The sequence below is a fragment of the Corvus moneduloides genome, chromosome Z, assembly GCF_009650955.1.
Source record: "Corvus moneduloides isolate bCorMon1 chromosome Z, bCorMon1.pri, whole genome shotgun sequence".
NCBI lineage: Eukaryota > Metazoa > Chordata > Aves > Passeriformes > Corvidae > Corvus > Corvus moneduloides.
Window position 1 is genome coordinate 42,854,249 of NC_045511.1, and position 12,921 is coordinate 42,867,169.

At 37.5% G+C, this 12,921-nt stretch overlaps 1 protein-coding gene across 3 annotated transcripts in view; it reads right to left on the bottom strand.

The window, feature by feature from the left end:
• Positions 1-12,921, bottom strand: part of FBN2 (fibrillin 2) — a 118,640-nt gene that overhangs the window by 99,472 nt on the left and 6,247 nt on the right. For all 3 annotated transcript variants that reach the window (XM_032096785.1, XM_032096784.1, XM_032096783.1), the window contains one exon: positions 11,079-11,174. In XM_032096785.1, coding sequence (XP_031952676.1) covers positions 11,079-11,174 — 96 coding nt within the window. The remainder of the gene's footprint in view (positions 1-11,078; positions 11,175-12,921) is intronic.

A 12,921-nucleotide genomic window follows, 5' to 3' on the forward strand; every position in this document is an offset into this window, starting at 1 on the left:
TACCAAAATGAGGTGAGGTCCAACAGGGGTGCAATGCCAGTCTCCTGCACCCAGCCTGCAAAAGGGGAAAGCACATTGTCAGAATACTGTATTTCATGTCTGTGAGCACTAGGAAGATTTAGCAGGAGGGAACTGTGAAGTATAGTCCAACATTTTTATTTAAACAGAACCCCACAGAACCATAACTAAATAAGGAAGCAATGCATCTGGAAACAAGCATTTTTAACTAGAAGCTACTTAGAAGATTGACAGTTCTATTAATAAAAACAAAATACTGAAAATATTAAGTATGTTGATAAATATGAATCATATCAGGAGTAAAGGAGGGTGTCTGAGATAGGCCTTCACAACCCCTGCCAATTAAAGAACAAGACCTAACACTTTATTAATGTGTTTCACCTCCTTACAAAGCAAATTTGCCTTTCATAGGACTTTTCACAGAACCTCACTCCCTTAAGGAAGATTTAGGAAATATTAAGGAATAGATGAGAAAATAAGTAACTTCAGCTTTCATGACCTCACTTGCAGGTTCAAGTAGAGCAAACAGTTTATTGTTATTAATTATCAGTTTCATACATCAGCATTATTAAATGAACAACCTAATACATAGGACCTGAATGCTGCAAGGAATTAAATACTGTCAGCATTACCAGGAACTTCACTCTCTTCTAAAAGAAAAAATTAGTACAGTGGGTGAAAGTCCAAGAGACTGGACTCTATGTCATGGAACCTTCAGAGTGGAGACATTAAGTCCATACTGGCAAAGGCCTTAGGTTAAATTCACTTTGCTAAAAGATACTCCAACAGGAAACAAGATGGAGAAACAACTGTCTTTATTACCACTCTGACAGGTGGCGAATTTCCCCGTAATTTCTGCTAACGCTCAGAGGTCTCCAGACATCTGAAATTCTTTATGGCTACTTGTTGCAGAACCTGCTTGTTGATTACTGTTGAGATTTTTCAATGAATCTCTGAATTCTCCCCTTTGCAATGCGACATCTTAACGTTTCAATAAATAAAAGTGTAGCTGAGCTCCATCTTCCTGCAAGGGGAAATGCTGTGGTATTCCATGGCCTCCTACCATGGGATCATGGAGAGCGAGGCACGCCCCGTTCTCCCACTGATTCTGCATAAATGACAGCATTGCCCAGAGCTGGTGCTGCCAAAGAAAGGGAGATCAGGGCTTTCCTTCATGACCTCTTCATCTGAGTATGAAAGAGCTGGCAATACTCATAACTGTCCTTGGGTTCAGAGCACAGATCTGAAATTCATGCATATGTAAACATTACTCCTCTTACTCAACTCCTGCAAATTGTAAGTCACAGTAATGCAAAAAGCTATTTAAACTTTTAAAAAGTGCTTATGTTTATTAAATGTTATCTAAAATTTATTTTCTTTCAATATTTTGATCAATTTTATACAGAATTTGTGGAGCTTTTTAGCAGTAAGGCTTAGCTGCCAACACTGAGAATATGCAATAAGGGAAATTTCAAAGGTAACGTGAAGGTAAGTGAATTGCAATTAATATAAATAAAAATAATTTTTTTCAAGTGACATCCAAAAAGTTATGGTAAAAAAGACTGCTGGCTGGAAATGAGGAACAATTCTCTTGGAAAATGAAAGAGAGTTGGCAAAGCTATTAATTTCTCTTGGAAAAAGTAATCTGTGAGCAGTACTGCTATTTAGACTGTGGAGTTCTTATAAACCTGAATAGTAAAATCAAAGCCTCCTTCCCTTGACTTTTTCTTATTAAGAAACCTGTGTGTAAAGTCCTTAATTAAGTATTTAATACAATTAAGATTATCATTAATGTAAACAATGACCACCAAAATCTTTTAAACATTTAGAATTGTTGGTAACTCAAAGTTGAGACATTCCTAGTAGGTTCTTCAGTCATTACCTGAAGCAATGACTTCTATAAAGTTTATTTTGATATCTAATAGAGAAGAAGAGCAGCTCAGTGGAAAATGGTTTTGAATGTCGATGTTAAATACATCATGAAGGCTTGGATGTTTTTATACAGCTGACAGATTCCATTTTCAGGTTGAAATTTTACTACTGTTCTACTGGTCTGACATGATCTTTTCTGACTAGCTCCTGTGATGCAAAACTTCCCATCAGACAAACTCCTGTGACTGAGTGGGTAACTTTACAATACACACTTGACAACTGAAAAGGAAGTGGAGGGCAGGTCTAAATGAGAGAAAGAAAAGCCCCAGGACCAATGCAGGAATCTGTGTGGGCTTAGTAGCTTTTAGTAAAATTCCAGGTTCCACCAGTATTTCTGTCATGCCCTTTCTAAGCACATTCTCATTTTCCTCTGGCTGGAACAGCAGCAGCAGCTCTTTTCCAAAAGCAACGATTCCATGGTTCACACAGACATTTTTATATAATTGGTATCATGGCAGTTTTAAGCAGATAAAATCTTAGTGTAGTAATACCTGCAGATCTTAAAACTCTTTTCTTTTTAATTGTAAAGCAATTCATTCTTACACACCTAAGCACATGGGGTAAAAATGGCAGAATAGCAGATAAACAACAATATTTCTGAAATAAAATGCAGGTTTGTGTAATCAACCTGAACATTGAAGAAAATGCTTTTAATACCTTAATACACAAAACATTTTGAAAAGTACACACACACAAAGCACAGAAATACAGAAACATGGAAATAATTCACTTTTGTCATTTATGGAATTCAGTGGCTTTCAGAATTCAAGTATTTCCTTAAAGACTTCTTGGAACAAAACATTTCCATGTGTAACTGAAGTATAATACACTGACTGATAGAAAATTTCAAGCACAGAATAAAAGCTGGGAGCAAAGTATTCCTGAATTTTGGTTCCAGCAAGATGTGCAATTTTGGTTTGGATGGAGCTCCTTGTAAATGTATGTATTTCCTTATGCTTCCACAGGGCCTGCTACTATATAAAGATGGCATCTGAGCTGGGTCTCTAATGAAATCCCTCCATGAGCCAACACTGAGCACACAATCTGGCACACAATGAAATACCAATCATCAGTCATTGCAGGAAATTACAGCCTGAATCACCCCTGAGCAAAGTGTACAGGGAAACAAAAACGCAAAACTTTTTTTTTTTTTTTTTTTTTGCAAAATTCAGCAGTTTATACCAACTACACTAATACGATGTTTGTACATCTTTGCTTTGGTGACATGTCTAAAGAAGTGAAGGAACTCCTTCATGCTGCCTGATGCTCCTTCTTCTCATGTTTCTCCTTCAAAAATACCTTCCTTATCAAAATTTGGACATTGGAAAGCCGGACAGATACACATTAAGGTCTTAATTCTTTCACATCCCAGGAATTAAGAAGCCAACACCTTACTATATGCCTGCAAATAAGAGATGCTACTTTTCTTGCCCATAATACGTAAACCTGAATTACATCACAGGCTTTTGGTTCCCTGCTCCATGAAGTCAGTGCTATTCAGTTCAACCCCAAAGGAACAGAATCCCAGAATCAGTGAAGAGGAAGATTTTAAATCAAAGATTGAAGTCTTCAGACAGGACACCCTTTAAAGAGTATTGATGAACAGCGTAAAGGGCACAGTGTAGTGTCCCACACTCCACCCTCACCTTCCACTCTAGAGTTCAGTGGCATTCCTCACACCAAATGCCCCATACTCACAAAATGAGGAGAGAAAATATTTCATAACCAACTCCTGCATAAATTAGAAAGGCATGCAAAAAGTCTCAGTAGACCAGAAACCCTACCAAAAACACAGGCATTGCAGCAGGCTGCAATCTCATCAATTATTAACCTAAGTAGGAAAAACAACTGCTTCACACATTACCCTTAGAAAAAAAAATTAAATATTTCTATATATTTAAACTGCAAGAAACATTTCCTCAGATGACTGTCTAGACTACTGTGATAAGCTGAGTTCATAATAAACTAAAAACCCAGCCAGCTACTATTTACTAGAGTTCTGTCTGTGTAGAGGCAGAAGCACAGTTTCTGTTCTTCAGATCTTTTGGGTTTGTTCAGCAAAACCGGAGGGCTTTAAGAGATTTACCTCTTGGGCTTATACAAGATTTTCAGGGAGACATTATACAGCTAAGTATCTTTTAATATAAGAAAATATAAGAAAGAAGATAATTAAGAGAATTTATATATCCTCTCACTACAGAAACAATCCTGTTTCTCATATAGCAAGTTATTAGTCTGAGGTGGAATAAACCAGTTTAGTTTTGACACTCCATGATTTTGCAACCCTGGATGCAATGTGCTCCTTACTGGCTTCAGTAAACTACCCCTGACAATACCTGGATTACTCTTTTCCATATATTTTTATTATAGCAACTATAGCTTTTAAGGCACTGCACAATTAATGCTTATGAAGACAGATACAGTTGAAAATTTAAAGCGGATCCAATTTACAGAATTTTAAGCCTTAATACTTAATTCATTTTAAATTGAACAATGGTTTAGAATCAAACATTTTCTTTGGTAAATAACTGTCATGCCATACTTCACTGTCAGAACTGTTCCCTGTGAGGCTGCTGAGGCCCTGGCACAGGGTGCCCAGAGAAGCTGTGGCTGCCCCATCCCTGGAAGTGTCCAAGGCCAGGCTGGATTTGGAGCAACCTTGGAACATGTCCCCCGTTACGGGGGGAGCTGGAGCAAGATGATCTTTGAGGACTCTTCCAGCTCAAATCATTCTGTGATTTTATAAATCCATGATCTTCCAGTTTCCCTTTTTTAGCTCTCATAGATGTCGTTTAGGTACCAAAACCAAGATATCTATATTTAACTGCAAACACTGGTTCTCAACCTGAATTCTGTTCCTAATCAGAACTCCCCAGTAGCTTCTCTGGGGTTTCCGCCAGACTTAGCAGTGCAGGAGTAAACCCCCCCCGAAAAATCTGCTTTCATTGGTTTCAGCTGCTGCCCTGGGAACTGCAGAGGCAGAGGACAAACATCTCTGTGCCAGCAGGAGACAGAGTGATGATCACAGCACCCTACCAGGCTGGTGAGGGGCATTCCAGGAGGGGAACAAAGCTGTATTTTCATTTTAATTTTGTAGACCTATTTTAAAGGCATAAAATTTCTGCATTTAATTCTAATACAAAGTGCAACAACCCCACTTCTGTAACACTTTAGCACTTGCCTGTCCTATGCTGGAACAAACAGAGAAGTTGTGAGGATTTCAAGTGCTTCAAAAGCAGCAAAGCTGCTGCATTGAAGGATTTTTACCTTTTTCTTTTGCTGGTGCCAAAGAAACAGAGTGTCATTCAAATACTGGGGTTTAAGTAAAAAATAAAAGAGGAGAGTAACTGACTTTTCACACTACTTTCTTCATCACTACTGCAATCAGCATGATTAGCATTACCCATGTAACCTTTGAAACTGCTAAAAATGTGAAATCTCTCCAGACCTAGAAGACAGAAATTTTCCAAAACCCTGCTAACAACAAGGAAACATATACTCTGTAGGCACCTTATGGGTTTTTAGTGCTTTAGGTAGACATTTGCCTTTGAAAACCTTGTTTTTGGAGATAATGGTGGATGGCAAAAGCAGGGAATGTAGTGCCAGAACCCTGTAACTCCACCAGGTACTGACATTTGAGAGCATGAAAGCAGCTTTCTGAACCTGCCCTGCTGTAATCCATCAAGGGTTGATGTGGGCCAGTATCTACAGGTCAGAACCTGTAACAGAAAAAGGAGCTTGCTGAGCAGGGACTGCACTTAAATGTGACACCTCTAGCCTCAAAAAAACCCCCCAAAATATCTAACCGGTTCTTCCAACACAGATAATCTGACCTGCTGTCCTGAATCAGGTACCTACCTGTCTGATAAAGCTTTGCCTCTTACTGCTGCAGGTATTTGGAATTGTTATCCCTTATTATCTCCAAGAGAAATCAAAGGTGTGCTTTCTTATTCTAAACTGAACCTTCTTTTGTTAAAAACAACATGACCATTGTGGCATTTTGCTTGTAATCAGCTTTCCACTAAGTGTCAGAAAAGCTGACAGAAATGCTTTCTAACAAAAAATTTAAGAGATGGAAGTAGACAAGAATGGTGAAAATTGCAAATTTTAGGAAGATTCACAATCTACAGTTTTAAACTACTGCTGACTTATTTTTAGTTCATTTTATTAAACTAAACTTAATTTAGACTTAAAGTTGATGATTTAACACTTGTATTTACCTCAGTGACCATGAACATCCCCTGTGAACTGACCTGTGTACTTTTGAGCATGCTACAATAAACTAATTAGTTTTTTCTTCACTCAACAGGCCTTGCACACCTCCTTTATGAACCAGCAGAAAATATCCCAAGACCACATGCTCCACTTCTCAAAGGCTAAAATTGGACTGAAGATGAATTAAACTAATGTTTATAGCAGGTCAGTCTTTCATTTACTGTACACTGAAAGAAAAGCAGCAGGAAGATCATAAAAAACCTCTGTTCTGGCTCAGGATGATAGCAGCCATTAATAAAGGAAAAAAACCCAACCCCACAGCAAAATTAAAAAGTTACCTTCCCAAGACTCCCACAAAAAGAGAAGGAGTTGTTGATCAAAAAAACATTTTTGATTTAAGCACCTGAACAAAGTTTGGGGGAAACAGAAGTAAACCAGATGAGAAGAACAGGTTGCTTTATTGCCACCTGTGCAGCAAAAAACCACAGCTGGCAAAGGGGAAACCTCTGGAACATGACCTGTCACAGTTTCCATGGCAAGAAGTTCTCTTGCTTCATTTAGACCTGATCACTGTCACTTAAACACACCAAGCATCTTCAGCAACACTACACACTAAATATATATATTTCTTCTTTATAAAAAAAGTGTATTAGAGACGTATTGACTCCTATATAAATCTCTGACAGTTTGCTATACTAGCCTGATTTTAACTGCATGTATTATCCCCCAAACATCTTTTTATCCTCCATGCCTATCAACTGCTTCAGCATGCATCCACTTCAGTTCTGTATTCTTTACTCTTTAGCCTCAGTTACCATACACTAACAGCATTTTAACTGAGGATGCTTTTTGCTTCCTCCTACTTGTTTCTCTGTGCTGTTGATAAGCTTCTCCATCCACTTCCCAGCCTGAAGAAAAAACCCTTTTTCTCATTTAATATTCATAGAATCTTAGTCTCACAGAATGGTTTGGGTTGGAAGGGACCCTAAAGGTCAGCTCGTTCCAATCCCCTGTAATAAGCAGGGACAACTTCCACTATCCCAGGTTGCTCCAAGCCCCAGTGTTCAACCTGGCCTTGGACACTTCCAGGGATCCAGGGGCAGCCACAGCTTCTCTAGACAACCTCTGCCAGGAATTCATCTCCCTCAAAGGGAAGAATTTCTTCCCAGTATCTCATATCTAATCCTGCCTTGTGTCAGTTTAAAGCCATCACCCCTTATCCTATCCCTACCTGCTCTTGTAATCCCTCTCCAGATCTGTTGTAGGCCCCCTTTAGCTATTGGAAAGCTGCTATTCAAATACTGTATTTCCTTATTTTTCCCTGTTTCTTACCTGTCAAAGCTTGATAGCTTTACCTGAAATCCTCTTCCCTCTTCAAAAGGATGCTCTTCCTAAGCTACAAATTTCTACTCATTCCAAACCCTTTTGCTTCCATTATGAGCCACTTAACTACAGGGTAAGAACTCGTCTTTCTCCCTCTATATGGGATGAAGGCAAACTTAGATCAGTGACAGGATTTGCCTTTCCCACTTCCTCCTCCCTTTAACCCGTGATAAGGAAGAAAACATCCCTGCATTTCCACAGCTTCATATCTCTAAAGATTATTAATTTTAAAAAATGCACAGGCCATGAGCACTAATACAAGTACCATTCAGAGTGTTGAGAAACCAGAGGAATTGGTCATGCTAGAAAAAAAAGTTGTTCTTATGTGTACAACTAAGAATGAGGCCTCTTATTCTGTTGCTTTTTCTTTTTTCTAGTCTTTTCACTGGGAAAACTTAACTGCAGAAATTTCAACCTTCCCCTCCCCCCCCCCCTTAAAAACACCACACAAAAAGCTTGGATCTTGTGTGCTTACAAATCAAAGACAAGCAGCTGACCAAAGACCAGGTTTGACGGGAAGTATAAGAGGTCAGTGTACATATCAGAAAAAGCAGGAGCTCCCAAACAGGTGTTGCTCTCTTTTTAGCCCAGCAGAAAGCCTCAAGTTAAATACTCTAATCATGCCAGTCATTATTTACTGCTCAGCCTCCTGTCTCCAGCCCGGAAATTAGTCTGCTCAGAGCCCAGATAGCTGAAAAAACAGCCACATTTTATCATACAGCTTGGGCTGGGAGGCCAAGCTGAAGGAAAGCTACAGATGTTCTATATTAGGAAGAAAATACCTAATTTTAAAGAACTTAAATTACAGAACAATAAAAAGTGTGCATTTAAAATACAATGATGTAAAAAAAATAACAAAACAACATCTCTTATAACTTTGATGTAATTTGCAAGGGAAGTTCCCATATCCTTAAACTATACAATTTTACTTAAATAGTTATGCACTGCTGCTAAATTCAGTTTAAAATTAAACCACTGAGACACTTCTTGCTGTAAAATACTACAAGCAACTATGGTAACCAATAGATGAAGACATCACTGCACCCTGCTATTTATTGGAAAGCATAAACTATCACATTAAGAGCATAAATTACAAATTGCTATCAAACTAAAGAAGGCATTTAAGGCAGCTCTTACAGTATTTTCATGTACTCCACCTCATGTAAAGCATAAACAAAATTAGCTCTTAGATACTTTTTATAGTCCTTATGAAGATATACTATAGGAGTCATCTTTCTTTAACTGAATAACAGTAAAATAAATTAGTAACTTCTTTATTTGAAGATGAGAAAGTCTATGCAACACCAAGATCAGGCAAAATTGTACTTTTCCCTGTCAAAGTTGTAAAAGCATACTATATTACATTAAATACATTAAATAGTTATTATATATGCAATTATGTATGCTAGATATATGCTGTATTTTATTGACAGTGACAGAAGCAAATTTGGCTTGCTACATCCAATTTCAAGCAATAAAATGTAGATCTTTAATTGAAATAACTCAATTTTCAAATGCCCACTTAACACAGATGAAGTCTTGCAGAACAAGAGCACTCTACAGAAAACTGAAAATCTAAGACTTTCAAGGGCAGCTGGGAAATATGGATGTCAAAACACTGATGGTTAAATTCTTGTACAGGGCTTTAGTTCTGCAGCTAAAAACTTCACAATGAATGGTAAGAAAGAAAACCAAAACCCTTTTATCATCATAAAAGTTAAGCTGCAACACCCACATGTGCTAGAATCTTTTAAACTTTGAAGGTCAAACTATCTAAAGTATAAAAATCATTACTAAAAACTCTGAGCCATCATCACAGCTGGAGTCTGTCATATGCATTAACAAGATTCAACAGCCCTGAATCTAGTCAGAAAACAGAAGCAAATCTTAACTAGGAATGATTTATTTTATCTGGGACAAAAAGCAAGCTTACCAAGTTGTCTGACAAGAAATAAAAAGCAAGTCTGAATGCAATCAACTAAATTAAAAAAAAAAAAAACAGAAAGAAATAATTTTGATTATTGCAATTCTATCATGCCATCGTTCAGCTGTAACTATAATCCATCTTGGACACATAGCCCAGATTGCAGAATTTGTGATTAAGATCCATCAGAAGTGAGTCTCAAACTATAAATTAACCTAACATTGTCCAATCCCTTGAAAATCCATTCTAAACAGAGAGACTTAGTAGTCTCTGATTTTTGACAGGTATACATTCTGAATAGGCATATCTCTGAATGGATATAAAATGGCTGTAAGTATTAAAATTTTTTTCTTCATATTTCTCCACTAACCAAACTATATAGGATCTGAGTCCTTGTGCTTGCTTCATAAGGAGCAACTACAGAGAATGGGGTAAACAGAAAACTGTAAATCAGGTTTTAAGAATGAAAACAACAACCAGCTAGAGACAAACAAACTGATCCTTTATATTCATCTCATCCTTGTGATACCTAGTGGGTATATAAAATATCCTGGAATAGCAAATAGAAACTCCTGCTTTGTCAGTGTTTGGGTTTTTATTTCCTTTACCTCTGTGAAAATTATTTCCATTTCACAGTTAACAAATGTAAAAAAAAAAAAAAATTAAAAAACATAGAAAAAGGTGCAAGATATTGCCCCAATTTATACAAAGCTCTGAGCATTTTAGAGCTGAATTCGAAAAAGGGAGTTCCACAGGATTCCATTTGGCAGCCATTTCTAAGCACAGGAATGACAAGGAGGTGTGTGGGCTGTCTCAGGGTGAGTGCAGCATTAACCACAGGGATGTGGTCCTGAACCTCCCTTTGGCACTTCAGGTACTGCATCAGAGTATTGTGTCCAGTCCTGGACTCCCAACACACGAAAATGATGGGCACGCTGGACAAAGTCCATAGGAGAGCCACCAAATATGCCAGGGACAGAGAAAACTTGCTCTTTGTGGAGGAACCTGAGTTCATCCAGCCTTAAGGAGTTTTTTTTAAGGTTTCAAGGGGACTTTACTGCTGTTTATAACCATCTGTTCAGCAGATTTCTAAGTTAAGCCATCTCTAAGATGCATTCTGGAATAAGAATGGGCTTAGGAACTGATTCCTGTACTATAGTAATTGGTTATTTTTTCAGTCCTTCTCTGACTTGCTCCTAACTAACCAGAGCAAATTACTTCCCAAGTTCCTCTCACGAAAGAGGTATTATACAGAAAAAAAATCCTTCAGTCGTCTAGACTTACACAATCCTAACACCACCAGTAATTTTGCTGGATTGTTATTTCACGGAGCTGAAAGCAAAAGACAGCTAATCTTTTAACTATCATATGAACAAAATATGCAGCCTAAATTAGCTGAAATTCCTACCAATTAGGCTTCGCACTTGTCAATTTTTAATGCATCTGCCAAACAAAAAAAAAGGAAGACACTTTCTAAAATTACAAAAAATAATTGGCTTACTGAAAGTTTACTGGCTCAGCCAAAAATCTACACAGCATAAAACATGTACACACAGCATTTTTTGTATACAACTACTCACAGTTTCCCTACTTAAATTTCTTTTACCTCTTTGGCACTGAGGGCCAGTGAAGCCGTAGACACAAGCACAGCGATTGGGTCCAACACACCGTCCTCCATTCTGACAGCCACTTTCACAGAGAGCTTCAATCAACAAAAAACAAACAAACAAAAAGTTTTAAAATGTCATGGCGGTGATATTTCCAAGATTAATATATGCAGCATTTAAAAAAATATTTGTTTTTCTCCCACTGCTCTAAGCCTTTCTAGGCCTGAAGATGAAGCTGATCTCTCTCCTACCATCTCTATCAGGAAGGGCTGTGCAAATCAAATTCCATTAGTACCTGCTGATGCTAACTGCAAACAGCTGCTTAGCACAGATTCAGCACAGATTAATAGCAGATGTTTAACCTCAGTATATTTTAATCTGCTGTGCAGCTTTAGTCACTAATCATAAGAACTTATATCCCTCACTGAAGTTAGCTATCTATCAAACCTCAACTATTTTCACAGGGGTTTTGGGCATATTAAGTTGTGTCATTCAGTCACAAGAGCAACAAACCTTTCAGGAAGAGAAAGGGGCCCAAGAGACAGATAATCATCTCTCAGAGTTGGTACTGCTGGAAGAAGGAGTGATATTTAGAGGCAAGGGAAAATAATTACCCACCTAACTCATCTTTTAAGTACCTGGAAAAACAATGTTTCTTTAAAGATTCCAACAAAATTAAAATTTTTGTGGGGAGGGAGGAAGCTGGGGGATGAAAGGGTTATAAATCCACAGTATATTTATATGAAGAAGATACTTCATTGTCATGGGACTTCAGAGCACCCACTCATACTCTTTACCAATGGTCCGAATCAAGAACAAAGCTTTCTGCCAAACCACTGAATTGTCTCATTGCAAAAGGAAGACAGTTCTTCAGAGAGGCTGCAAAACACCTTAAAAGAGTGCCTTAACTAACTAATTTTATCTATTTTCAAGCTCATTGCTTCAAAATTGTCCAAAATTAGCCCATGATCCAAATCAAAGCATTACAGCTTACAGCACAGTCACAAAACCTCTAAAACTTTAAATTTTTTGGTCTAGAAGTCCTTAGGCTGCCTTCCTACATGTCTCCTCAGTTTGAATGTGGCATTTGTAACACATTTAAATATCCAAAAGAATATTAGCAAAAGAACCTCAGAAACCTAGAGAAGGTAATCATTTCAAACTGGAAAAAGGTACACATGCCTCCTGTATCATACTGGGGAGCATAAAATATATTGCTTTGTGGAAATATGATAAAGCCTTACTTCTTACCAAGAACCAGCAAACAGAATTACCTTTTACTGAGAATGCACACATAAAATGAAGATATTTTGCTGCATGTGTTACATCACTGAATTAATGGACAATAACACTTCAGCAAGACAATTAATTTAATTACATACAATTAAATTTTTCTAAATAGAAATAAAAACATATTTACATTGTTACAACTCTCTAGAAGACAGATATTCAATCTTGCTTGAAATTGTAACTCTCCTATACACTAAAACCAATCTTCAGAGTTTGTTCAGATTTTTCTGGATTGCTTCAGGGTCACCACTTGAAAATGCAATCATCTTTTCACCTGTTCACTGGAAATTTGTCTCATCTCAGAGCATTCAGGTGTTGACCCAATACTTTAACAAAAGCAGGAAGGGACCAGCAACTCTTAATAGCAAATTTCATTGACTAGGGTCACAGTTTAGGATTACAACTATTTGCTAAAATTTTAGAGAGTTTTATCCAGTTAAAGCAAGAACAAGACTGTTTTTCAGCATTTACAAAAATGACTAAGGCAAAAAAAATTATCTTCCACAATATTCAGTCTGTCTGGTCTTTGCATAGCTGCCCTCTGTTTGTCTC